The 26,397-nt window shown below is 37.6% G+C and overlaps 3 protein-coding genes across 3 annotated transcripts; 2 read left to right on the forward strand and 1 right to left on the reverse strand.

Moving 5' to 3' along the window:
- Positions 1-1,848: 1,848 nt before the first annotated feature.
- Positions 1,849-5,480, forward strand: LOC117988569 (uncharacterized). The gene is made up of 5 exons (XM_034975727.2): positions 1,849-1,937; positions 2,862-2,968; positions 3,825-3,938; positions 4,393-4,531; positions 5,197-5,480. Exons 1-5 carry the CDS (start codon positions 1,852-1,854, stop codon positions 5,342-5,344), a joined length of 594 nt encoding a protein of 197 aa, XP_034831618.1. The 5' UTR covers positions 1,849-1,851; the 3' UTR covers positions 5,345-5,480.
- l(3)72Dn (UTP4 small subunit processome component l(3)72Dn) lies at positions 5,474-14,047 on the reverse strand. The gene is made up of 13 exons (XM_069503149.1): positions 13,830-14,047; positions 13,217-13,596; positions 12,311-12,492; positions 11,850-12,040; positions 10,924-11,079; positions 10,123-10,462; positions 9,692-9,875; positions 8,502-8,725; positions 7,315-7,485; positions 7,076-7,142; positions 6,844-7,010; positions 6,311-6,406; positions 5,474-5,613 (listed from the first exon to the last, which is right to left on the reverse strand). Exons 1-13 carry the CDS (start codon positions 13,928-13,930, stop codon positions 5,494-5,496), a joined length of 2,379 nt encoding a protein of 792 aa, XP_069359250.1. The 5' UTR covers positions 13,931-14,047; the 3' UTR covers positions 5,474-5,493.
- A 323-nt stretch (positions 14,048-14,370) lies between these two features.
- On the forward strand, positions 14,371-24,113 carry LOC117988567 (type 1 phosphatidylinositol 4,5-bisphosphate 4-phosphatase). Its single transcript, XM_034975724.2, is given in 8 exon segments — positions 14,371-14,531; positions 14,737-14,906; positions 15,724-15,747; positions 15,749-15,934; positions 19,485-19,569; positions 19,572-19,613; positions 19,616-19,732; positions 19,735-24,113. Coding segments are annotated over 8 exon segments (699 nt in total). The 5' UTR covers positions 14,371-14,488; the 3' UTR covers positions 19,767-24,113.
- The last annotated feature ends 2,284 nt before the right edge of the window (positions 24,114-26,397 follow it).

Below are 26,397 nucleotides of genomic sequence, written 5' to 3' on the forward strand. Positions count from 1 at the left end.
TAGGTAGTATAGGTAGACAATGCGGTCTATAGTCTAGACGTGGGGGTAGTCAGATAAGTTTACGACACTTTATGGGAGCTCGCACCGAGAGAATTACGACCTTTCCACTTCAGTGGCTCCTACGAAATTGGGTCACAGCCTCACACTCTATACATAATATAATTAAGGTACCTACTTATAATAAAATTGTAACCGAACGATTTCTGTAATGGACTTTCTATACTGTATAATATGTATGTAATAATATACCTATTCCTTAAAACATTATTAAATAAGGCAGGCTATAGATATTTACCCGGTGTGGGTGTGGCAACATGTTCTTGAACTCTTATAGTTACTTATAGTTGTAGGGGAACTGATTTTATTTGTTTTTGAATTACTATTGAAACTATTGAATTGATTAAAATTTAATTTGTTCTATTTATATTTCATACCTAATAGGTACTGTGGATTAACTTTTACGATATTTTTTACTCCGAAAAACAATACAGATCCTTCGAGATAGGGGACCAATTTTTTGTAGCTGTTGTAGAAGTTTGGGCGAGTTTAGTATAGTAAAGTATTGTATAGGTACATTTCTTTAAACGTATCGTACGTATTACATAGAGACGATATGAACATGTTTACAATACCAAAGAACCTACTTAAATATTATTTGCCTTACTTTGTTTTCATGCTGTTTAATTAATTTTAAGGACTAGAGATCGTTAATGGCGATTCAAACCCCAACCCATAACAATGAACCGTTTGGTTTGTTGGAAACTACAAGTCCCAGTCACCAAACGATTCAAAATGTAATTTGACCTTCACAATGTCAATGGTATAAGTAAAAACTAAATAATATGCCTTAACTTACGGTGTGTCTTAAGAAGCCTTAATTTTATTATTAAAGAAAAAAATAACAAAAGAATAATGTGATTCATCGTAGACTTTCATGAATAGCAGAGGTTAAATAATTACAACGGCAAAGTTTCAAAGACTTTCAACAGAGGACGTCCTAGTGAAGTCTAAAGACTAAAGAGCATTCTACAGTCTACAATATAACGCAAAATTGTACCTATAGGCTTCACAGAACTTGCGCAGTTTCAATACAGTTTGCCGTAGCGGTTGGTGCGTCATGGCGTAGAACGTCCTACGAGTTTTCCAACGACAAAATGTAGCTACTTTTATGCTGATCGGCTTTTACAACACAAGAAAATATTTTCACAGTGCGGCTCTTTCTGAATTGTACGGTCAGTGAAGAAAGAGATAAGAGTAGCTCGCTGTACGAGTTGTATTATTGGCAAAGATTAATATGTACCTACTTAATTATTGGTCTTAATATGTCGATCTACAGAAAACTCTAGATATCTAGGGCAATACTCCAAAATATGGATAGTTAATAACTATCTATTTACTACTTTACTTTACTTTAGAGTATAACTATTAGTTATACTCTCAAAAATAAAGTCTTGAACTAAGTTATTAGGTAATTAGCTATTATGAAACAAAGAATGCCTAATGTTGTTTAGAATGAAATGTAAGCTGTTTTTCAGATGTAGATAGATATAGAACGCGACAGGTCGAGATGGCAATCGGGGTAGAAAGGCCCCGCGCGCCCGCACAGCTCCCGCGCTAACCCAGTGCGGGCAAGCGCGGACACTGTGCGGGGCGTTCCGCTACCTCATGCCATCACGATCTGTCACGTACTATATCTACCTACCTGATACCTATGAGTGAAACATAGAAAGATGATCTTTTGCAAAGCGTTTGATCAATTCTGGCCTAGCAATGGTTACCATGACAAATAAATGTAACACAATCATAATGTTACTAAATTCGTATTAGCAATATTTCGTATTACCACTTGCGATGGAAAACGCAAATCAGGCCCCTGCAGCCGGCATAGGCGTCCGCAGGGAGCCTTCCAGTGATCCAGTCAAAGCACAAGGAATTTTGTATGAAGATCTTTTCGTAACTATATTTTCTTTTAGATTTATTGAATGAGAACTAAGACCTTGAATGCGATTTTACCTGGTAGTAAGGGATGATGGTCGCTAACTGTGGGCCTCATAAGAAAGCTCAGAGTCACTCAGCGGGCGATGGAGAGAGCTATGCTTGGAGTTTCTTTACGTGATCAAATCAGAAATGAGGAGATCTGTAAGAGAACTAGAGTAACCGACATAGCTCAACGGGTTGCGAAGCTGAAGTGGCAATGGGCAGGGCACATAGTTCGTACAACCGATAGACGTTGGGGTCCCAAGGTGCTAGAATGGCGACCTCGCACCGGAAGACGCAGCGTTGGAAGACCCTCCACTAGGTGGACGGACGACATCAGACGAGTCGCAGGGAGCCGCTAGATGCAGGCGGCGCAAGACCGTGGCGTGTGGAAGTCCCTACAAGAGACCTATGTCCAGCAGTGGACGTCTATTGGTTGATGATGCAATCTAACATGGAAGCGGATTGAACTGAAAGGGCAGTATTATTAACCGATAACTTTCGACTCCAACGCGGCGTCGTATTGGACTCGGCAAGGCTTTGCAGGTAATGTAGTCGTAATGTAGTCACGGTGTGGCCACGGACACATCCGAAGCGATATGCCTCCTCGTTTCTATTTCCGACTGCTAGAATATGGAACGCCCATCCGGCACCAGTTAGGCTTCATCATCATCTTTTGCCCGCAGGTCTGATTGCAACCAAGCACTAGTCCATATATTAAAAAAATAACCACGTCCGCCCATTAGACCAAAACTGAGCGAATATTAGAATTAGAAAGTCATACATCGTACAGCCGAAAACCAAATAGGACCTCCCACAGAGTCGACAAGGATAATGATCTTTTTCTATTGGTAGTTTAACACTTCAATGAACATTCCTTTCAGAAAATCAGTGAGCAAAAAAGAAAAGCATGCAGCTCGTCTTTGGCAGCAACGCTGGGGTTTCCTCAGTAGAGTACGCGAAGTACAGGAAGAAGAAGCGCAGAAATTAGGTGTGTAGATCAACAGCTGATAGATACATAGAACAGTAGAAATAAGTCTATGCATATAAGCTAGGTACTTATCAATAATTACACATTTGTCATAAATAGCAACGCATATAGGTACATATCCTGACTCGCCGCTGCTTCACTCGGATGGAATTTCTGAAAGTCCCTTGTGAATTGCATTTCCAAATGCAACATGACGTATTACTTCATCCATACTAATTATAAATGCGAAAGTGTGTGTTGTCTGTCTGCTAGCTTTTCACGGCCCAGCGATTTAGCCGATTTAGACGTGTATATCTGTAGCTGACTTGAAGAATGACGGACGTTCATACAAACTTTCGTCCTATTTAACCCCCATGGACATTTCCAAGAGAGTTAAATAGAGACAAAAATAGCTAAACAGTTATTTTATCACTTTAATCCGAAAACCAAAAGGATTTAACTGAAAAAACCAGATAAGAATTATGGGATTTACCTATACTTATTATAATATTGTACCAATACAACCACCTAAAAAGTTGTGATAGCCTAGTGGTTAGGACGTCCGCCTTCTGGTCGGAGGTCGGGGGTTCGATCCCGGGCACGCACCTCTAACTTTTCGCAGTTATGTGCGTTTTAATTAATTAAATATCACTTGCTTTAACGGTGAAGGAAAACATCTTGAGGAAACCTGCATGCCTGAGAGTTCTCCATAATGTTCTCAAAGGTGTGTGAAGTCTACCAATACGCACATGGCCAGCGTGGTAGACTATGACCAAAACCCTTCTCACTCTGAGAGGAGACCCGTGCTCTGTAGTAAGCCGATGATGGCTTGATCATGATGATGATGACAACCAACTAATACAATAATCTACCTTAGGAATGTCTCTGGATGAGTATCGAGCAGGAGTTCGGTCTGTGAGCTGCAAACCGGAAAAAGAGATTGCCGTCAACATTGCTCCTTCGCCTGCTCCGCTCCCGTCCACCAGTGCCGGTAATCCAAATCCAAAGATTCAAATCTGAAGAAAGATCTGTTCCAAATTTCTAGACTTACACTGGGATTCTGTCTGTCTGTCGTGTCTGTCAAGAAAACCTATAGCGTACTTCCCGTTGATGTAGAATTATGAAATTTGGCAGGTAGGTCTTATGGCGCAAGTAAAGGAAAATATCCGAAAACCATGAATTTGTGGTTACAAAAAAAAACAAAATGTGTTCATGAACAAATAATTATTACTATTTTAAATAAGTAAGATTAGGTACTATACTCAGTGGGGTATCATATGAAAGGGTTTTTACCTGTAGATTGTAAAACAGATTTTTATTTATTTTTACGCATAATAGTGTTTGATTTATCGTGCAAAATGTCGAAAAAAATAACCAAGTACGGAACCCTTTTTTAACGTCCATCTTTTAACTTCCGTTTTTTAACGTCTAATTATTAACTTCAGGTGTAATAGGTCGTCGAGCGCAGTGTAGTTTAGAGCAGTTTGGACCTCAAGTTAAAACAGTTTGCGACTATCCGATACGTCCTCCACTACCACCCGGACAAATATACGATCCCTATAAGCAGACCATGATATTTTTGGGGCAAGTATTCTTTTTATAATATTACTAGAGGATGCCCACGACTTCGTCCGCATGGATTTAGGTATTTAAAAATCCCGTGGGAACTCTTGGATTTACTGGAGTAAATTTCCGGGATGTAAGCTAACTCTATACCAAATTTCATCAAAATTGGTTAAACTGTTGGGCAATGAAAAGCTAGCAGACAGACAGACAAACACTTTCGCATTTATAATATTAGTATGGATAGTTGGAGGGCCAGAGAAACCAACAAATTCAACGGGTTGCGAAGCTGAAGTGACAATAGGCGAGACACAGTTTAAAAAGCCGACAGACATTGGGGTCCTAAGGCTAGACTTGCGACCTCGCACCAGAGGCAGACTTCACTACCTACTAGGTGGTTAGACAACATCAGCCAGACAATAAGCCGTATCATTATGTTCTCGGTTTTAGATGTTAAGTATACCTAGTAGGGGACAGGTCGAGATAGCAATCAGGTTATGAGGCGGGGGGACGCCCCGCACACCCACATATCACCACGGTATCTCGCTCCGGGTAACAAGGGGATGGCGGGTGTGCGGGGAGTCCCCATTCCGATTACCATCTCGACCTGTCGCGTACTAAGTATAGGTATAACAGTCTATATTATTTTATTTCTCCATGCACCTAAAATAATCAAAATGTTACAGAAGCGTGGATGGAGACCCGATATCGTACACGCTGCCGGCAGCGCGCTGTGAAGTGACGGACGACATGTGGGCACGGCCGCAACAACTCTCTATAACCCCGTTTCAACTCGATAGAATAAATATGTACAGTTGTCGTCACGAAAGTTGAAGCTGCGCGGTTGGTACAGTGATCGGCAAACATCTTGCAAAATGCGCAGCACTCGATTTTTAGGTCTCATACAAAATTTATATAGAAATAAAAAACAATTATATAATATTAAACAACTATATTATAAAAATATTTATACTGTTTAAAACTTATAACACATGTTTCTTAGTATTCATTATAGGGGGTGGCAACTGTGAAACTATATTTTCTGGCAAAACTTCCAACGTCACCGCTTCGTCGTCCCCCAGCCAATGGAATCCAGCCAAATACTGCAATTGAAGTTACCGATTTAAGGTTTAAACAAACAGAATGGCTTTTTTGCCTTTTGTCCTAAAGACTTAATTAAAAGTGCATAATTAAAAGTCTCAACGACAGAGACAATGCTCTACAAATCTCCTATCTCCTTCTAAAGGTCGATGTACATTACTTTCAAACTCAAACTCAAATTATTTATTCAGAATAGGTAAATATTTACGCTTACTGATGGTCAAAATTTTAATTTGTAAGATGATATAGTGGTGATAATTAATACGTACTTAAAACTAAGCTAGGTTTCTGCCGCGTGCTGTAAAGTTTAAACAACCCAGGCTCAAAGCACATTTCGGGATAGTCGAAGCGACGCGACACGACGCGCCTTTTCTAAAATCTTGTTATGTGCCTAAACTTATATGTCATATAACTACTGATTGACTGACTGACTGATCATCAACGCACAGCTCAAACTACTGGACCGATCGGGCTGAAAATTAACATGCAGAAAGCTATGACTTAGGCATCGGCTAAGAAAGAATTTTTGGAAATTCAACCATCCAACCAACATCCATGGGGTAAAATAAGGGTTTGAAATTTGTGTACTTAGTCCACGCGGACGAAGTCGCGGGCTAGTTAGAATACGTGTCTTATTGTATACTTTGTTTAAACACGGTAGTAGTAGTCGATTTTACTATGATTGTAGAAAATACACACCTTTATCGGAATAATGCGTAATCCATTGTTTATGTTGGGTCTGTAAGGCATGTTTGGTATCCTTTTGGGCAATGGCTGCTGGTCTTCATTGTCAATCTGAAATAAAATAGTAATTAATAGAATTATTGTTACGCCTGCGTAGTTTCATAATCACCGAACCGTGCCGCCCGTACCAAATAAATAAATAAAATAAATAAATAAAACGTTTATTTTTCAATCATATAGTTACACACATACATGGGTTTGATCTTGAACAATTAGTGCTTAATATTAAGAATGTTACAAGATCAAGAACTGGCTATCCTAGCTAGATTTTTAGATCTGTGTTAAGGATAGCCAGCCCTCTCCCTCGGTTATCTAAAAAGTAAATAAATAACGCCGTATACTATTAATAATATTTTATGTTTGTGTGTTTTTTACCTATGCGTTCGCGCATCGATGGTGTGCACTGAGCGACATAACGGGCGAGGTGCGCGCGTGCCACTCGGCCCGGTGCACCGCCTCATCGAACACTTTCTTTATGACGCTCATACCTGATCGTTCTTATCCAGTACCCACAGCGAGACATCATCCTGCATCACTAGAGCGTCGCGCGCGGGATGTGCACTGAGCGACATAACGGGCGAGGTGCGCGCGTGCCACTCGGCCCGGTGCACCGCCCCATCGAACACTTTCTTTATGACGCTCATACCTGATCGTTCTTATCCAGTACCCACAGCGAGACATCATCCTGCATCACTAGAGCGTCGCGCGCGGGATGTGCACTGAGCGACATAACGGGCGAGGTGCGCGCGTGCCACTCGGCCCGGTGCACCGCCCCATCGAACACTTTCTTTATGACGCTCATACCTGATCGTTCTTATCCAGTACCCACAGCGAGACATCATCCTGCATCACTAGAGCGTCGCGCGCGGGATGTGCACTGAGCGACATAACGGGCGAGGTGCGCGCGTGCCACTCGGCCCGGTGCACCGCCTCATCGAACACTTTCTTTATGACGCTCATACCTGATCGTTCTTATCCAGTACCCACAGCGAGACATCATCCTGCATCACTAGAGCGTCGCGCGCGGGATGTGCACTGAGCGACATAACGGGCGAGGTGCGCGCGTGCCACTCGGCCCGGTGCACCGCCCCATCGAACACTTTCTTCTCTACCAGTTGAAATTCCAAAATCTATAATTAATTTGTAATTATAATTACTCAGCTATAGGTGGGCAGTTAATGTGTGTGTGATGAGATGCTTTCATGGGTGCCGACGATTTCGATAAATCTATTTGGTACTACATGAAACCGACGAACGTAGAGCCATTAGGCTTTGTCAACTAGTCGCCCGGCCGACAGTGCGTAATGGCTCATAGGGTGTGATAGCCTAGTGGTTAATACGCCCGCCTCATAATCGCAGGTTCGATCCCGGGCACGAACCTCTAACTTTTCGAAGTTATGTGCGTTTTACTTTTGAGTAATTAACTTGCTTGTTTTAACGGTGAAAGAAAACATTGAGAGGCAACCTGCATGACTGAGAATGCTCCATAATGTTCTCAAAGGTGTGTGAAGTCTGCCAATCCGCACTTGGTCAGCATGATGAACTATGGCCAAAAGCCTTCTGAGGAGACCCGTGCTCTGTAGTGAGCCAATTATAGGTTGATCATGTTGATGATGGTGAATGGCTCATAGAGTAGGTTGTATATAGATTACGCGACTCCACTGCGTGTCTCACACACTCGTCTGCGTGGATTAAAATAACACGTGTATAAAAAGCGAGCTATATCGTTCTTTCTTTTCTCGTTGCCGGACCAGTACAGTACACTTTGCCAGTATCAAGTAGCTAACCTATATCTTTCTCCGAGATACAAACTACCTCTGTAGCTCCAGTCAGTTAAGCAATAGGCCGTAAAAAGGTAACAGCCAGCTGCCAGACAGATAGAAAGACATTTTCGCATTAACACTATTATTTTTTGGATTATACTTAGTAAACCACAAAAAAATTACTTTATAGATGATCTTTTAAAAAAAACTATATCAACTATTTTTCTACCAAATAGGTACATAATTATATTAAACTCAAAAGCTTTATTTTGTTCAAACTTACATTGTAAAATTTACTTATACATAATTAGTTAAATACTAGTTAGCATACCGGTTTCGACGAAAAGTCAATTAAAAAATATGCAAAAAAATTAGCACCTTACCTTTTGATCCACGTAAACTACGACTAAATTTTCTTGATTATTTTTAAAAGTAATAGCAGACGGCACGCATCGATACTTAGGCAGTGAAGCATAAAATTCAAATTTCTTCGACTTTTTTGTCCAAACTGCAATATCTCCCTGTGAGTCTGCGACTACCACGTAGATCGCCCCTGAAGGTGTTTCTTTGGATACCACGAGGTGTAGAATCGACTTTGATTTGAGATCTGAAAGTATTGGAATGTAAATTTTATCTGTGCTTTATGTCACATCCCTATGATTAAAGAGTATGTTTTTGTCTTCCTCCTCCCTTCCATGTCAAACCGTGTTCAAGTGAAGTCGAAATAAAGTTTATTTTATGTAGAATCCTCGTTTTTGTGTGCGCGACCCTGCCTTTAATAGAAAGTAATTTTTTACTGGAAACCTTGCACGGTCTTGTAATGCGCAAATTTGACGCATTTTCTGAAAAACTCGCAGGTAACTTGTGAAAAGCCGTTTCATAATGCAACACTAGCTAACTTACTTAAAGTAGCATTTAGTCCTGCCATATTTTTTAATTTCATGCGCGCATGGTCATTGACTCAAGCTAAGACGCTAAAGAGCGAGAACATTCACATCGCTCGGTGTTAGTAAGGGAAAACGTCTAGTTAAATTAATGTACCAAACAATCGTTTTCTAAGTTTCAATAAAAGCGAATTTTCACAGTCACAATCATAAGAATGTTTCTTCAAATAGATTTTTTAGAATTTTGAATACAGTGCGACAAGGCTCTTTTGGCACTTGAATGAATTGACATTGATAGGGGGGCGCTGTTGGAGAACAAAGGCTTGGAATATTCAAACAAGAATAAAGGGGACACTTGACGGCAACGTTAGTTCCGATCTTGCCACGCGCCAAAAGAGCCTTGTCGCACTGTAACGTCACTGCGCATACAAAATCCGCTCTGTGATTTTTTAGAATTTTTGTGTTTGATTCCATTTTCAGGCTTAAAAAGGTGCGAGTGCATTTAAAAAACGGTTTTGTAGCGAAACGTAACATAACATATTTAGCTGTATAATTTTGAACTGAAAGTAAAGCGATGAAAAAAAAAATTAAAAGTTATTTCTCCTGAAAACTTGTCATTTTCGACATGGCAGAATTTGCACGCGCAGCGACGATAAAATTATATCACGCGGACAAAGATTCTGACTCACATTTCTCACACGTTATAGACTGCACGACAGTCGCGCCCGCCTCGGGGTCCACTTGCAATATTTTGAGCTCCCCGCTGCAACAGGCGACCATCGTCCTAGAGTCCGGGGTGAACGCCACTCGGTCACAGCACGTTACACCGCTGATTAGGACTTTAGTTAGCGATACATTGCTCTGAGCTTCATCCTGCAAATAGACAAAGTATCGTTTAGAACTCTTGTGCACTGCTCCAATATGAATTTGAGAAAATATGATCCTTGAACCTTGAACCTTGAACTAAATCAAATCTAATCTAATTTTATACTGTTAAGTCAGCTTTTTCTTTTACAGGTACATAGATGTGGTAAAACTACAAGCTCTGTATTATAATACTTGCCAAACAAATAATGAATGCCAATCAAGTGACTACTAATTACAAAAAAAGTATTCTTACCCATTCCAACTTCAGCATTCTTATACTACTATCAGTAGAATAAACTACTAACTCCCCACTGGGAGACAATTCACAACATTTTATTTGTTTCTTGCCCTTAGTTTGTATCGACACGAGTTTTATTGGCTGCTCTGTCAATTTGAGAGTCTGTTTGTCATTTTCGTTTTGCTGGTTAAATTCATTTCCCACAATAATTTCAGAATCTGCTTCCAATTGATTTTCACTGTCGTCATGTTTCATGTCTTTCTTAAGTTCTCTTATATTATTATTTAACGTTACATTTCCACTCTGGTTTACTTCGTATGAACCTAACTTCCAAACTTCTAGATAGTTGATGTACCTATAAAGACATGGACGTAATCTGTCAGTGATTTTAGACTTACTTGTTTCATACTAGATTATGCCCGCGATTTCATCCGCGTATCCACGCCTACCTATATCGTTATTTATTTTAAAAATCCCAAAGGAATCTCCTCGATTTTCCTCACGTAGATAATGCCCACAATTTTATCTGAACGGATTAAGGTTTTTTAAAATTCCTGTAGGAACTCTTTGATTTTCCAGGATAAAAAGAAGCCTTTGTCACTCTCCATAATATCTTCCTAGTTACATGCAATAACGATAAACCAACAAAAAAAAGTAAATAGGCAACTTCTAGGCAAGCATATCCTATCATTGGCCACATCATTACTTTCTATCAGATTCGTATTTCTATAGTGAATAAAAAACTTTCGCATTTATTTGAGTGATGTGATGGAAAAACCATTATAGTATCCAAAGCCTCAAACTGTGATGTCATACCTTAACAGTAGTAATTTCTCCTTTGCACTGACAGATGACCTTGGGTATGGAATCATTGGGGGTATTCTCATCACCCATTTTGGTGGATGTCTCGAAAGGGTTAAATAGCCGTCGGTCCCAACTGATATTAACGTATTGTCATGTAACAATAGGGCTCTGAAAATAAATTCAAGTTAAAGCATGCAGGAGTTAATAGTAAGAGCAGAAAAAAAAAATATGTAAAGTATGCCAGGTGTAATTATTATGTTTGGACCAATTTAAATAATGTAAATAAAAATTATTGAAACATACATAATCTTGTATGATGTTATCATTCATGTGCAAATCAAATAATCTGCTCCAATCAAATTTTTCCCTGTCTTTGACAACTGACATAATATCTTGTACCTTACAAGTTTTGGCTTTCTTCCCTCCGCATTATATGCCCATACCATGCCAGCCTATTACCCCTCATCTTTTCTACCACTGGCGCTACTTTCAAACTGCCCCTTATATATTCATTTCTTATCTTATCCATCCTTGTCACACCACACATCCATCTCAACATTCGCATTTCAGTCGCATGTACTCGCCTTTCATCCGTCCCTTTTACCGCCCAACATTCTGAACCATACAATGTGACAGGTCTAACGACTGTTTTATAGATTTTCCTCTTATAAATACGCATACGCTATACGCAATAGAAATACGCATCATGTGAAAATTTCAAGTCTCTACCTATTATGGTACATGAGGTACAGCCTGCTGAAAGACCGACGGATGGACAGACAGCAGAGGCTTAGTAATAGGGTCCTGTTGGCACCTGTTGGGTATGGAATGCTCAAAAACAGAGTGGACACGTTTTGTATGGGATTGCATATATTATATTTTAATGATGGAAGGAAGTATCAGAGAAATTGCAAAGATGCTTTGGTTATAGATGATACCTGACATCATGTTCATGTATATGCCTCTGCACATCCCTAACCCAACTTGCACTAGTCTCTTTGCCTGTGCTACTGTCCACTTTGACAAAGCGGGTGATGACGGGGTCCACTCCGCTACAGTAAATATGTTTCTCATCAGCTGCCACCACTATTGCTAGTATATCACGTTTGTGTATTGAATAGGATTCTATCTGAAAATTGAGTAAAATTTAATTAGTCAGATTTTAGAGCAGATTTCTTAGTGTTTAACATTTAGGTTTAATTAGTTTATTTTTAAAATGATTGATAAATTTGTTATGTGGCAAAATACACAATAACTAAAGACTCCGCTTTAAGGGCTATTTCAATATTAATTATCTTATAAGTTATAAGGTGTGTATACATTCATGAATAAATAAATCATTAATTCATTAATTTAAATGGTGATATAACCATTTCAATTTAAGTATGGAAATGATTACCTGGTCACCCATATTGCTATCCCAGAAAACAAGTCTCCCGAAACTGTCTCCAGAAACCACAGTACCATCAGAGAGGACAGCAAGAGACCACACTATGGTCTCCCTACCTCGCAAGGATACTAACATTTTACAGGTTGCATGCCCTGTCTCTACATTCCACACCCTAATACAATTTATGGAACCTAAAATTTTAAAGTTTTATTTAAGAACACTTGATATGGAACTATGGAAGATAGAATATTTTGTAAATACTGAGCAATTATAACACAAAACTGCTTGACTTACAAGAGAGCTAGATCTATTTTCATTATAGCTTTATGTTTCCCACACATAAACAATTTTTAACCGACTTCAAAAAAGGAGGAGGTTCTCAATTCGTCTGAATCTTTTTAACAATTTATTTAGTTTTAGTGTATGCTCCCCTGCAGGTAATAGCCTCCTCCATCCGTTTCATATGTGCGTTTAAAGTAATTAAATATCACTTGCTTTTACTGTGAAGAAAAACATCATGAGGAAATCTGCGTGCTATAATGTTCTCAAAGGTGTGTGAAGTCCACCAATTTGCACATGGCCAGCATGGTAGACTATGGTCAAAACCCTTCTTTCTGAGAGGAGACCCGTTCTCTGTAGTGAGCCAGCGATGGGTTGATCATGATGATGATTTGTTAGCAACAATAAAAATACACATTCTGTGAAAATTTCAACTTTTATCTATTACGGTTCAGGAGATATAGCCCAGTGACAGACAGATGGATGAATGTACAGCAGTCTTAGTGACAGGGTCCTGTCCCTTTTCGGGTACTGAGTCCTAAAAAGCCACTTAATGAATGACTTGTAGTTAGGTTAACTTCGGGGAACCAAAATTATAGTATATGTATTTTTAATTTAACTTATATTACATATTACCTGTAACTAATATATTTCCAGTATGGTCAAATTTACAACACATTATCCTCCCTTCTTGTTTATCAAACAGCTTTTTATAAACAATGTCGTCATCTTCGACAGAGAACAAATTAACATAGCCCTGTTCAGTTCCAACTGCCACCATAGAATTGGTAGAATTCACATCAAGACACCATGCAGCGTAACCTGTTAGGACTGCAGTCTTTTTAACACAGAGTTTTTCGATGTCCCATTCAACCAGTGCTCCACCAAGTCCTGTTGATATCAATCTCTGGTGAACCCAACCCAGGGCTTCGACTGATGTGTTCACAACACCTGGTATGAATTTGATGAGGAACGGAGCAAAATTTAGGTCCCATATCTCAATAGATGCATCTTGTCTGTAAGGAAAATTGCAAAATTTCTTATTTATTCACAAAAATAAATTATAGTTACCAAGTTATAATTTGTGCGCTTGCTTGGATGGCCCACAATAAACTAGTGCTAATGACTAACGAGTGACTGAAAAAGCGAAACCATCAGGGGCGCCAATAGAGATGACTCGTGACTGATTTCTAGCCGGCCAAAAGATCGTTAGCATTATACTTTAATTTAGAATTCAAATAAAACTTACCTTGCCAATGCGATAACCTTATTGCTTTTGCTGAATGCAGCACAGTTTACCGGTACTGGCTTCGGATTGTAGTATCGCACTCTATGAAGTTTACAAGCCATTTGAACATCAACAAAACAATCAAATAATTTATTTAAATATTTGAAACACGAAATTCAAAGTCCAGCATGAAAGCATGCAATATTTTGACACCATTGACAGTTTCCACTTTGATTTTTGACAAGATTTTAGGATTTGTTGACAGTTTACTCAGAAAGAATGGAACAAACAATACGCCAGTGAGATGGGTAACTTTGTTGTTCTCTTACCGGCGGGCTCCTACTGGGAATTGAACCTGGGATTTCCTACTTTTAAGTACATCTATGCGCACCACTTACCAAGTCATCATTGCGCCATCCAGGGAGGTCACCAATAAGGTACAGGTTTTTTTTGCCAAATTAAAAAGTATTTGAATGATTTCTAAAGTTACCCGTTGCTAAAGAATTTTTAATTACATCTGTGTAATGTGTCAATTTACAATAATTTTATTTTTTCTGTGACTTTTCTGCCATTGTAATTTTTGTAGTGGAGTTGGTATGTTAATTTTTCTCGTAGGATTCGCAAATTGAGCAAAGTTAATTACCTACTTATTTGTGGTGTTCTATCCTTAGTTTAAGACGATGGGAGACGGCCAAAGTGAAAATCAGCCACTTCTGAGGGATGGTAAGTGATTACGATTTAAGTTGTTTTGACAGCTGATGATTCAACTAGAATTTATTTGTATTTTTTTGTTGCTAAACAAGTACTACGGATTGCTCGATCACTTGTCTAGCAACTTGTTATTGTGTAATGCAGATATTTTATTGGTTACATTAACGATGGTTACGTATTTATTTCACGCGATAACTGCTGCCTTATTGCTTTTCAGAGGAGGAAAATGTGAGCACAATCTCGCCGATCGGGCCTGATGAGCTGCCTCCGCCATACCAGCAAGCAGGCATGCCGATGGTAACATGTCGCGTTTGCCAGGCCATGATAGATATATCCGGCAAACGAGAACAACATGTTGTCAAATGTTCTGAGTGTAACGAAGCAACGGTAAGTTACCTACCTCAACCTGGCAAACTGGATATATTAATCTTAATCTACAGTTTTATGTAATGTTTTCGTAGCGGTAGTTGGCGAGTCTACAATATAAACTTCTTACTTTAGAATATTCAATTCTGTTGCTGAAAATTGTTTTTAACCGACTTCAAAAAAAGGAGGAGGTTCTCAATTCGTCGGAATCTTTTTTATAAGTAGTTCATTTAATAATTGTATATAAAACATGCTCAATGAACTTATATGTTGTACTCACAAGTTACAGTTACCTGCTCAACCATGCAGAATAGTTACTACTCAACATAATACAGTTGTCTATTTTTATAATAGTTGGCAAGATATTATATTACATTGTAGGTACATTTCTCACAACACAAAGGTACAAAGTTACAAACTCTGTACTTAAAATGTTTTGATATAATATGACAATACACACTTATTGAAAAGAACTGATGCATTTATATCGTAAGTGCTTCGAGTTTTCCAAATGGTTGTCTGATAACTACATCCTTGGGCAATTTATTCCATATATGAACAACTATGTTGGTCAGAAAGTGTTTTAGTGGTAGATGCAATCTGACGATTCAAAAATACTTGTAAAAGTTTAATTGAATAAAAAAATATTTTTATATATATATTTTGGATTTGACGATACCAGTTGATATTGTAGCTTCATATGATCATGTCCTCCATCCTTAGTCTAGGATTGCTATTTCCCGAAAACGTGTTCTCAATATATTGTGTTCATATGTTCATATGTCATGTCATGTGTCCTATTATGTTCTCATATATGCTTTCCTTTTCTATACTACAGCCAATACGAAATGCTCCACCGGGAAAAAAAATATGTGCGCTGTCCATGCAACTGCTTGCTGATTTGCAAGTCGTCATCCCAGCGCATAGCATGTCCTCGAGCAGATTGCAAGAGGATCATCAACCTAGCTCCGTCGCCAGTGACACCACCCGTGCCAACCCTGCCAGGCATGTGCAGGGTTGTTTGTGCACATTGCCAGGACACTTTCTTGGTGAGCTATTTTTTTTACCATCATGAGGAAAACTATTTCTAAACTAAAAGACTTATAGTAAGCAATGATGCAGCCTAAGGTAGAAGTAGGTAAGAGAGGATGTTAGCCACCTATTCGCGAGGTCCAGGGTTCCATGCTGTGTATGCACCTCTAATTTTGCAGAGTTATGCGTGTATTAAGCAATTAAATGTCACCTTCTTTAACAGTAAAGGAAAACATTGAGAGGAAACCTGTATGCCTAAGAGTTTTTTTTTTTGATTCCAGAGTTCTCCATAATGTTCTCAAAAATGTGTTGAAGTCTGCCAATCCTTACTTGGCTTGCATGCTAGACTGGGCTAATCCCTTCTCATTCTGAGGAAAGACCCATGCTCAGTGATGGGATGGGATGATGATGATAATAGCTATTATAGTAAAAATAGGTAGGCCAGGCTATAAAACTTGCGCGCCGAAAATCGGTCATTAACACGTAACTTATCTTATACTATAGCAATTTATAAGCATTCCTCAAACAGATAAATATGTATTATTTGATTGATTTTAAGGGTTCTGTGCCTCAAAAGGAAAAATGGAACCCTTATAAGATATTTGTTGTCTGTCTGTCTGTCTATCAAGTAACCTAGAGGGTACTTCCCGTTGAACTAGAATCATGAAATTTGGCAGGTAGGTAGGTCTCATAACACACGTAAGAGGGAAAATCCGAAAACCGTGAAATTGTGATTACATCACGAAAAAAATTGAAATGTGTTCATGAACAAACAACTAGTATTTTCAACTTTCAAAGTAAGGTTACTATACCAAGTGGGGAATCATATGAAAGGGCTTTACCTGTACATTCTAAACAGATTTTCATTTATTTTTATGCATAATAGTTTTTGGTTATCGTACAGAACGTCGAAAAAATACTTCTGTAGTATGGAACCCTAGGTGCGCGGGTCTGACTCGCACTTGACCGGTTTTTTTATCTGCAAGTATGAATATGTTTGGAGGAAGGAAAATTATTAATCTGTATTTTCATTTAGCGGAAGGTATTTTAAATATTAATCACAAATACATAGTATAAAAGCTGCTACATACGGCTGTTCAAAAGCATTAAACCCAAAAAACCGGCAAAGTGCGAGTCAGACTCGCGCACTGAGCGAGGGTTCCATATTACAGTAGTTTTAGAGTTTATCAATTACAAACAAACAAATCTATTACAAACAAGCGAAAACTGCTTAGTCTAAATATAAAAGGAAAAGGTGACTGACTGACTGACTGAATGACTGACTGACTGACTGACTGACTGATCTATCAACGCACAGCTCAAACTACTGGACGGATCGGGCTGAAATTTGGCATGCAGATAGCTATTATGACGTAGCATCCGCTAAGAAAGGATTTTTGAAAATTTAACTCCTAAGGGGTTAAATAGGCTTTGAAATTTTGTAGTCCACGCGGACGAAGTCGCGAGCATAAGCTAGTCTATTATAAATAGTAATAATAAATGTTTCCTCTTCATAATATTAGAAATAAATAGCACAGATACGGTTTTATTATGAGTATAGATAACAGGTAGCCCTATAATATTTTGTGCATAAAAGCATAAACTTTATTGCTAAGTCAAAAACTTAATAGTTCACAAACGCTTCGAATGGTGTTATTGTCACATCTACTTATTGGATTTTGAAGAAGTGTGTCACTAGGCACTACTAAGTAGTACTCATGACCTTTATAGCACCCTTGACACAAAGTTGACCCAGCATAGTACAGTTTATAAGTAACATACATTTTTTATTTGAAATTTTGTATTTGAAGAATATACTGTCTAAACTAGTTTTGGAAAAAAGTAGATGAAAAACAATTATATACAGTTTCATATTCAAATATGAATACAAATTATTAGTGTATACTTAAAGTAGTGGGTGGCAAAATATATATTATGAATCTCAAGAAGATTCCTAAGAGGTATTTTGTGGCACTTGTAAGACTTTGTTCAGCTTTGTATATTCGTCAATAAGCTTAATTTTGTGATAGGATAATTCAACACAAATAATGATTAACAGTAGGTATGTTGGATGTTGATACGTCAGTCAGTTAGCAGCATATAAAATGCTTGCACATTATCACAGTGTAAGAGAATTATACAGTGACCCAACATCTTTGATGTTGCGGAAGACAGCTTGGCATCGCAATCCAAAACATCCGAAGTTTTTTCTTTTAAATAGATCCTATCTATTTAAAAGAAAAAAATATTTATCTTTTTAAAAATAAAAAACCGGCCAAGTGCGAGTCGGGCTCGCGCAATGAGGGTTCCGTACTACAGTCGTATTTTTTCGACATTTTGCACGATAATTCAAAAACTATGATGCATAAAAATAATAAAATCTGTTTTAGAATGTACAGATGAAGACCTTTCATATGATACCCCACTTGATATAGTTAGTCACTTCGAAAGTTGAAAATACTTATTATTAGTTTCATGACCCAATTAATTTTTTTGTGTGATCTAACCCTAAATTAACGGTTTTCAGATTTTTCCCCAAATGTCAGCTATAGATCTACCTACCTGTCAAATTTCATGATTCTAGGTCAACGGGAAGTACCCTGTAGGTTTCTTGACAGACAGACGGACAGACAGACAGACGGACAGACAGAACAGACGGACAGACAGACAGACCACAAAGTGATCCTATAAGGGTTCCGTTTTTTTTCTTTTGAGGTACGGAACCCTAAAAATAAAAATATTTCATTGTATACCGTTGGCTTCCTATTAAATAAATAAGATAGGGTGTAATTTAACTAAAATAATAAACATCAGCCCGCCAGGTACACCCCCGAATAACACGACTACACTATTAAAATTAATTTGCGTCTGCCATTGGGGCAGGTTCCTCCCGCGTCTCACTCCTCACACCGCACGTGATTGCTATATCTAGACTTCTCTGTTGATAACTGTATGTCACTTTAGACTAGATGTTAAGCCAGAACTTGTCATTAAAAAAACCGGCCAAGCCGGCGAGTCAGGCTCGCGCAATGAGGGTTCCGTACTACAGTTGTATTTTTTCGACATTTTGTAGGATAATTCAAAAACCATGATACAAAAAATAAATAAAAATCTGTTTTAGGAATGCACAGGTGAAGACCTTTCATATGATACCCCACTTGATATAGTTATCTTACTTAGAAAATTGAAAATACTACTTATTAGTTCATGACCACAATTTAATTTTTTTTGTGTGATGTAACCACAATTCAAGTTTTCAGATTTTCCCCAAATGTCAGCTATAAGATCTACCTACCTGCCAAATTTCATGATTCTAGGTTCAACGGGAAGTACCCTGTAGGTTTCTTGACAGACCGACAGACAGACAGACAGATAGACAACAAAGTGATCCTATAAGGGTTCCGTTTTTCCTTTTGAGGTATGGAATCCTAAAAATTGAAACAAATTACTCAATAAGTCTAAACGCAATGCCAACTTAGACTAGCTTGGTGACTGGCTTCAGGGGGTTAATCCCTTAGGATATGGTATTAGCAACCATCATTTTTATAACAAAATATTTCATTTCAGTACCAGCTGTTGAAAAATGCACCAGTGCGGTGCCCTCATTGCCGAAAAGTGTCCTCAGTTGGACAGCGCATGGCTCGGGTGAGAGCATCATTTTCTCGGTTCGTGCACTAATAGTCTTCGCTATTGCCCTGGAGTTACTCTCGGCACGCGTTCGGCAGCAAAGACCAACGGAGGAGGTATCTATGTCGCATACGTTGGAGCATTTTTAGTAGCGTTCGTACTAGCTAGCCGAGCCATATATTATTTGCGATGAAAGTAAGCACGATCGAAGGACCCATGTAAGTATTCGATGGCGGAGTTTTGTGATAGTATGATAGGAAATATCTCGATTCCATATTGCATTATGTTTACACTTATAAGATAGGATCTATTAGATAAATTGCGTAATAACCTTTATATTGTGAAAATAGACTATTATGACGTTTTGGTTCGTGACATAGTCCGTGATGGTTGGCGGGGCACCACATCTCGGCGTGAATGCCTGTAATTGTGTAGCCTTACGAGGTCTGTTTCACTAGTTTGGGTGCAAACTCTTTCCATATTGACGGAAACAACACTGTAACCGCGATGACTCATTTGCCAGCGAAAAAGAAAATTTGGAAAATTAAAAATGTGGTGGGTCATGAACAAGCACACCGGTGATTCGTGCGAGAATGTTGAATCCGTCTAAAAATAGTTTGCATTGTACTTTTATAAACATATTTTTAACGCATTGACTGTTACAAGAAAGAATTCAAAGAATTATGAACCGTTTAATATTCTTAATATTATTACGCATTCTGAAATATATTACCTGATGTCTACAGAAAGATTATTGAATAAGGTAGTAATAATGAAAAAGTTGTATTGAAATTTAATACTGACTCAAATTCAATTTAAAAATGCTTGAGTTCGTTGGGTGAAAAGACAAGTAATGTATCGAAAAACAATAATTAAAAGGATGACATAAAATTAATAATTATTTAGATTTTTTACGCTGTTTGTATTTATCTTGGAAAATAATATACTATCCTTACTATCATTTAATAACACCTAACCAACACAACTGTTCAGTTCAAGAAGTTGACGTAAACTCTTCGTTCGACTACATTGTACGGCTAAGTTGGTAAACTTGTGCTTATCTACTAATCTACATAAATTGACTGTGTGTTTATATGTTGGTTTGTCCTTAAATACACGTCGCAAGGTCGCAACGAAGCAACAGATCGACGTGATTTTTACATAACATATTAAAGACGCCAGCTACTTTCGGGACCTTTCGGGACAAATCCCGATAAAGAGTTCCCATAGGAATTTTAAAAACAAATCACCTGGATGAATTCGCGAACATCTATGTACTCTGTAAAATAGGTTCAAGGAATGAAAACGCTCAATGAGCAAAAAACAGCCACAATGCGTGGTATCAACCATCATGTAATTCATGTTATGGCACTTATAAAAACGCCCATGACGCGTTGCGGCAACAGAATGACCGCATAGTTTAATTCGTGTCGTGGCTCTTGCGGTACTCGACCACACGCATTGTGACATGAAAAGTCATGACGTGTTCGGAATGCTGTCACCGTATAATAATTGTAAACTTCGTTGTGGGTTTCCTGAGTTCGATTCTTCATCATTGTCACAATCGTTGCCCTCTTCGAAACGAAGTATTGCGGTCATCAGTACGTAAAGCTTCTCTATCTAACCTTTTATCGTTTCCACTCCTAACTTTGGGTACTGAGCCCTGTCCACCTCCTTATATCGTCCAACTATTTGCATTTTTGGCGCACTTTAACAACTATCTTGGGAATGGGAGTTGGAGTTTACGCTTGTAAATGTACAATGAAATCGAGCGTTCTTCGCATGATTGATGGACATGAGTTCTCTCTTCTTTCGTTGAGGTTCGCTTTCGCTGAATAAATTATTAATTATACGAAATCCGATACTCAAACTCCCTGCTGGATGTCTATCTTACCTGTACCTTATTTTTGTAAGCGTGAATATATTGCAGGTCGTACCATTGTTGCCACAACCGCGTCATGAACGCAACGATGTGGACCTTTAAACGAAATCACAACGCGAGTGGTCAGTTTTTTCGCTTAATGAGTGTTTTCGTTCTTCTGAGCTATTTATACTACGAACTTGCCTGTTAAATATGCCATCATGTCCTGAGTTTTTTCTATTACATACCGATTACTTACGATTGGCAGTCAACCTTGCTTGATAAATAACAGATGTTAGAGCCATATTTATTTGAGTAGATATTCCTTTCATCATTTTTCGCCGCATGTCAATTTTTAAGACTATTAATGCTTAAATATATTTTCGTACCAATCTTACTGTACCTTTAACCAAACTTTTTAATTAAATTGAGGGGACTAACAGCAAGTCCTTTTTCAAGTGAAAATTAATGAAAGCATAAAACCACTAACAGGCATAATTTAGTTTAAATTAAGTTTTTGTGTACAACATGTCATATAAAATTTATAACTCCACTCGTTGTGTTTTAGATAAATATTTGTAGAAGTGTGTTAAATCTTTTAAAAGTACTATGACTAATAACACAATTTTGTCTTTAATATTTTTGATAGTTTAATAAGTTATTTCTTAACATGTAATCTATCTCCAGATTATTGTGGCATAATTCTCTTATAATATACAACACTGCCGAAACTAAAGTAAAATGACAGATCTAAATGTATTGCCCTTTCCTTTTATAGTGCTCTCTGTGTGAAAAAGATAGCACTAGATTTAGACCGTCATTTAATTTTAGTTTAGAGATTGTGTATAAAAGATTTAGCCACATTGTATGCTTAGATATTTTATATTTAGCCCAGAGTTTCGATATAATAAATAATTCATGAATCATAATACATAAAATTGTATCGAAAATAAGTGTTTTTATTTTTAGAGTTTAAAACTTATTTTGGGGGCTTTAGACATCAATAATTATAAAGGGCTATTTTAGTACGTAAACATATAACATGTTATAACTATAAAATAGTTTTTCATTCTTTTAACAGTATCACAGAATGACTTAGAGACACCTACTTTGGAAATGAGATTAACCTAATATATTTAGTTTTAAACAGGGTAAAATAGAAATTCAATGTTTATTTTTAAGTTCATTGATTCCGACTTAAATACCTAGACATTTTAATTAAGTAACATTTAAACCACAAACATAATATAGGCGTGTTCACAAAATTGACTTCATTGTTGTTTTAAAAACACAAATTGCTTTAAATGTCAACAGTTTGAACAAGAGAAAGAAATTTTATATACGCAATATACGACAAAAAAAATAAAAACTTTTAATTTTATACCAATATCTATTTTCTAGTCTAAATATTTTTTTAAGTATCGGAAAATAACTGTATTATCAATAATAAATTACTTTTTGGACCGTCATCTTAGCGATAGTGAAAGAATCATCATAATTATTCGGCTGATATCGAGGTGAAAGAATTCCGTCAAGACTGATGTTGTCAGCTCATAAATGTAAGAAAGCCACCACCACTGTTAGTGATGGTATCATGTAAAAAATCTCTTGAGGCTCGATTGCGGTAAAATGACAGCTACAGTATGAAAAGCACAATCACCGATTGGCCCACCCCTTTTTCACTATTGCTAGAATGCAGTTGCAGCAAAAATACCGTAAATTTAAGGAATCAACAACAATTGGAATTTAGCAATGATTGTTGCAGTTTTCCGCAATTGTTCATCTCGTTACTTCATTGAAGATGTTTAGGCGGCTAATATAAATTAAACTCATTTAAGCATGTGTGCCTCTCTTATATCGATGTCCTTTGTAAGAGCTCTTGTGCACTAGTACGATACCATCTAAAAACAAGAAGATCTGAATAGCCATGGATACTTACATAGTACTAAGCTACAGTATTATTTGTCAAATTGGATCAGATGCTGGCAGTAATGACTCAATTCCACAGAACTAAGTACAGGCGATATAGAACGTGTTAAGGAGGCGCGAGCGTGAAATCGCCGTGCAGCTTTGCAGTAAAGCCCCACGGTGCTTTAATTAGTTTCTTTCGAATTATTTCGGTACTAGGCTGACCCAAACTTCATTCGATTTCGAAAATTTGCGAGGGGTGGACTTTCAAAAATCTTAAAACACGTTTAGTCCCGCGACTGGTTGAGATGGCAATCGGAGTAAGAGGCGGGGGGACGCCCGCATTTCCGCACGTTCATCCGTGCTCGCCCGCACTGGTTAGCCGGAGGCTCTGCGGGTGTGCAGGCGTTACCTCCCGATTGCTATTTTAACCTGTCTGTATATATGTACTCGAATAGGTAGATGAAGAAGTTACTAAAAGTCGGTGAATGGCCCATCTCTGATATCTTATTTACAATTCTGTGCTAAATTCCAGTCCTTGATCCGTACTTTCTTAGACTCAGTTAAAATTTGTGCACAAGCGCTCGTAAGCGTTCTCGACTGGTATTTTTTATTCATTTGGGACAATGTACCGACTGGACCGTTTAACATTATTCGTTACACTTATTATATCAGTTAGTATAGTTTTTTCTAACAACATATAATTTCTAAATTCTTATTCCATTCGTGTTTTCAAAATTTGTTATACTTTAGGCAAATAATTAGGTTTAAGTCAATAAGATACCTATCTACTTTAAAAATCTTATTTATTTGACCATTTAAGCTTATTTCACACTACGGGATTTAAATTATATTATAGTCCGGTAATATTGGTGTTCCCAAAAAAATACATAATTTTTACAGTAAAAGTTGGTACTAAAATGTTGGAAACACCAATATTTACCGGACTATAATATAATTTTCACACGACTCGCTCCAGAATGCCTTATTAGTACAGACCTGTTAGATATGGGTAAGTACGTCATAACATTGATCGCAATCAGCTCTGATTCGCTAACAGGCGTTCACGATTGGCTGAAATGCTATGTTTGCAAAAAGAATACTTACCATAAATACAGCCAATCATAACAATTGATGTTGTAGCAATGATTGATGCAGTATTTTCGCAATCGACCAGCGGTTGTAGCACAATTTTGGCATCAGGAAGTGTGACTTTGAATCCGACCTGTCCGCAGAGCACCCACATCACCATTGCGGGTAAACCAGGACCAGTCCAATAAAATACTAAGTTATTTTAAAGAATTTTATTAATTAAATAGTTTAAAAGTTACATATTTCTTATAAAATTAAAATATTTTTGTAAAGTATGTACTCATTACTTTTCGATTATATATTTGATTGTTTGGTTTACTTACTTAACAAAAACGTAGCTATATAATTATTCGTAACATAAATTACTAATTATTATGTAATATGTACCATGTTTACTGCTTCAGTACTTAGTATCACATTGGGGCCGATTCTCTTGTACACAATCTCTAAACTAAACTAAAATGACACGTCTAAATCTATTGCTATCCCTGTCGTAATGTTGCTTGCGGAAAGGGGTAGCACTAGATTTAGAACTGTTAATTTAGTTTAGTTTAGAGATTGTGTACAAGAGAATTAGCCCCATTGTTTGTTGTTCCTTCATTGTATTGGCCAATTTGAAAGTTTTGCATTTGCGATGAAGATAATAATTTGTAAAGTTTAAGATTTTAATACATGATTAGGGTCAGCTGCATATCAGGTCGTTATAGTAAGGTTGTTACTACAATACAGTGCATAAGCTATCGGACTGAAAAATTAGAGAACGTATTCAAGGGATAGATCCCGTGAATACGTTCTGTAATTTTTCAGTCCGATAGCTTTATATCCTGTATTAGACCAATTGAAAAATCGACTGAAGCAGGCCCGGGCCCAGAAAAGGGATGTAGTGCCGATCTGCCTTCCTATAAATATGTAAAAAGCCAATAACTCTTAAAACTGCAAAAAAAATGGGTTATCGTCAAAAAACATGGGAACTAGAAAAACATATATATTTCTGAAAATTTGCCTGCACGTAGCTTCTTATGACCAAACTAAAATAACTGTGTAACTAGGTCTTACGTAACATTCTTTTTCGGATACATATTTCGGTTTTGAAAATTCCCACGTTTGTTTAAGGATAACTCAAAACTATTTGCACAATTAACGAACGGCTTTTTAGATATAGGACCGCTGAGCTGATGATAATGAGGACTGCAGTATCCACGTTGCTTTTTTTCATGATCAATATTAACAATAACGATGCTGACTCGGCCGTTTTTGTTTTGTTTGTGTTTTGTATGCAAAACTTTCATTGAGCCTCACATTGCCAAAAATTTTAATATTACCCTCTACATTTTCTATATTTTGATGAGATACTTGCGCCGATATTGTTCGAGCAATAAGGCTGAGATCTATAGAGCGCACTCTGCCTTTTCTTAGACTTAAGACAGAGTTAAAATGAGACAGAGCTATATATCTCACATAAATCTGTCTCGTTTTAACTCAATCTTAAGTTTGAGCAAAGTCAAAGTGCGCTCTATAGATCTCAGCCTAAGTATATTTTACTGATCAACTCGTGAATGATCAGTACATATTGGCTCGATTGGATTCGGCAAGTGAAAGTCAATAATAGAATACAAGATGTTTGTACGAAATACCACAATAAGCCTGCCAATGCTAGTCGCACGCAGCATGTGCTCTGTAGGTACCTATACTTACAATCGCCGAGTGGGCCAATGCCAATATGTACTAGGCTATTTAGAAAATCTTAGTAGGTATAGATTACCGTTAGTTTAAATAGAAAATTGAGGAAAATATAGTTTTGACTTAATTGTTAGGGTTCCGTGCCTCAAAGGAACCCTTATTTAAATGAATCTAAGCTATTCACGACTAGATATTAAAAGACGAAGTAAAAACATCGACGCTACTGTCTTATGATCTAAATACATATAGATATTTAATTACGTTTTAAACGGAATGTTATCGCAGAAATACATAAAAGTCTATTAAAAACTC

The sequence above is a fragment of the Maniola hyperantus genome, chromosome 14, assembly GCF_902806685.2.
Source record: "Maniola hyperantus chromosome 14, iAphHyp1.2, whole genome shotgun sequence".
Lineage (NCBI taxonomy): Eukaryota > Metazoa > Arthropoda > Insecta > Lepidoptera > Nymphalidae > Maniola > Maniola hyperantus.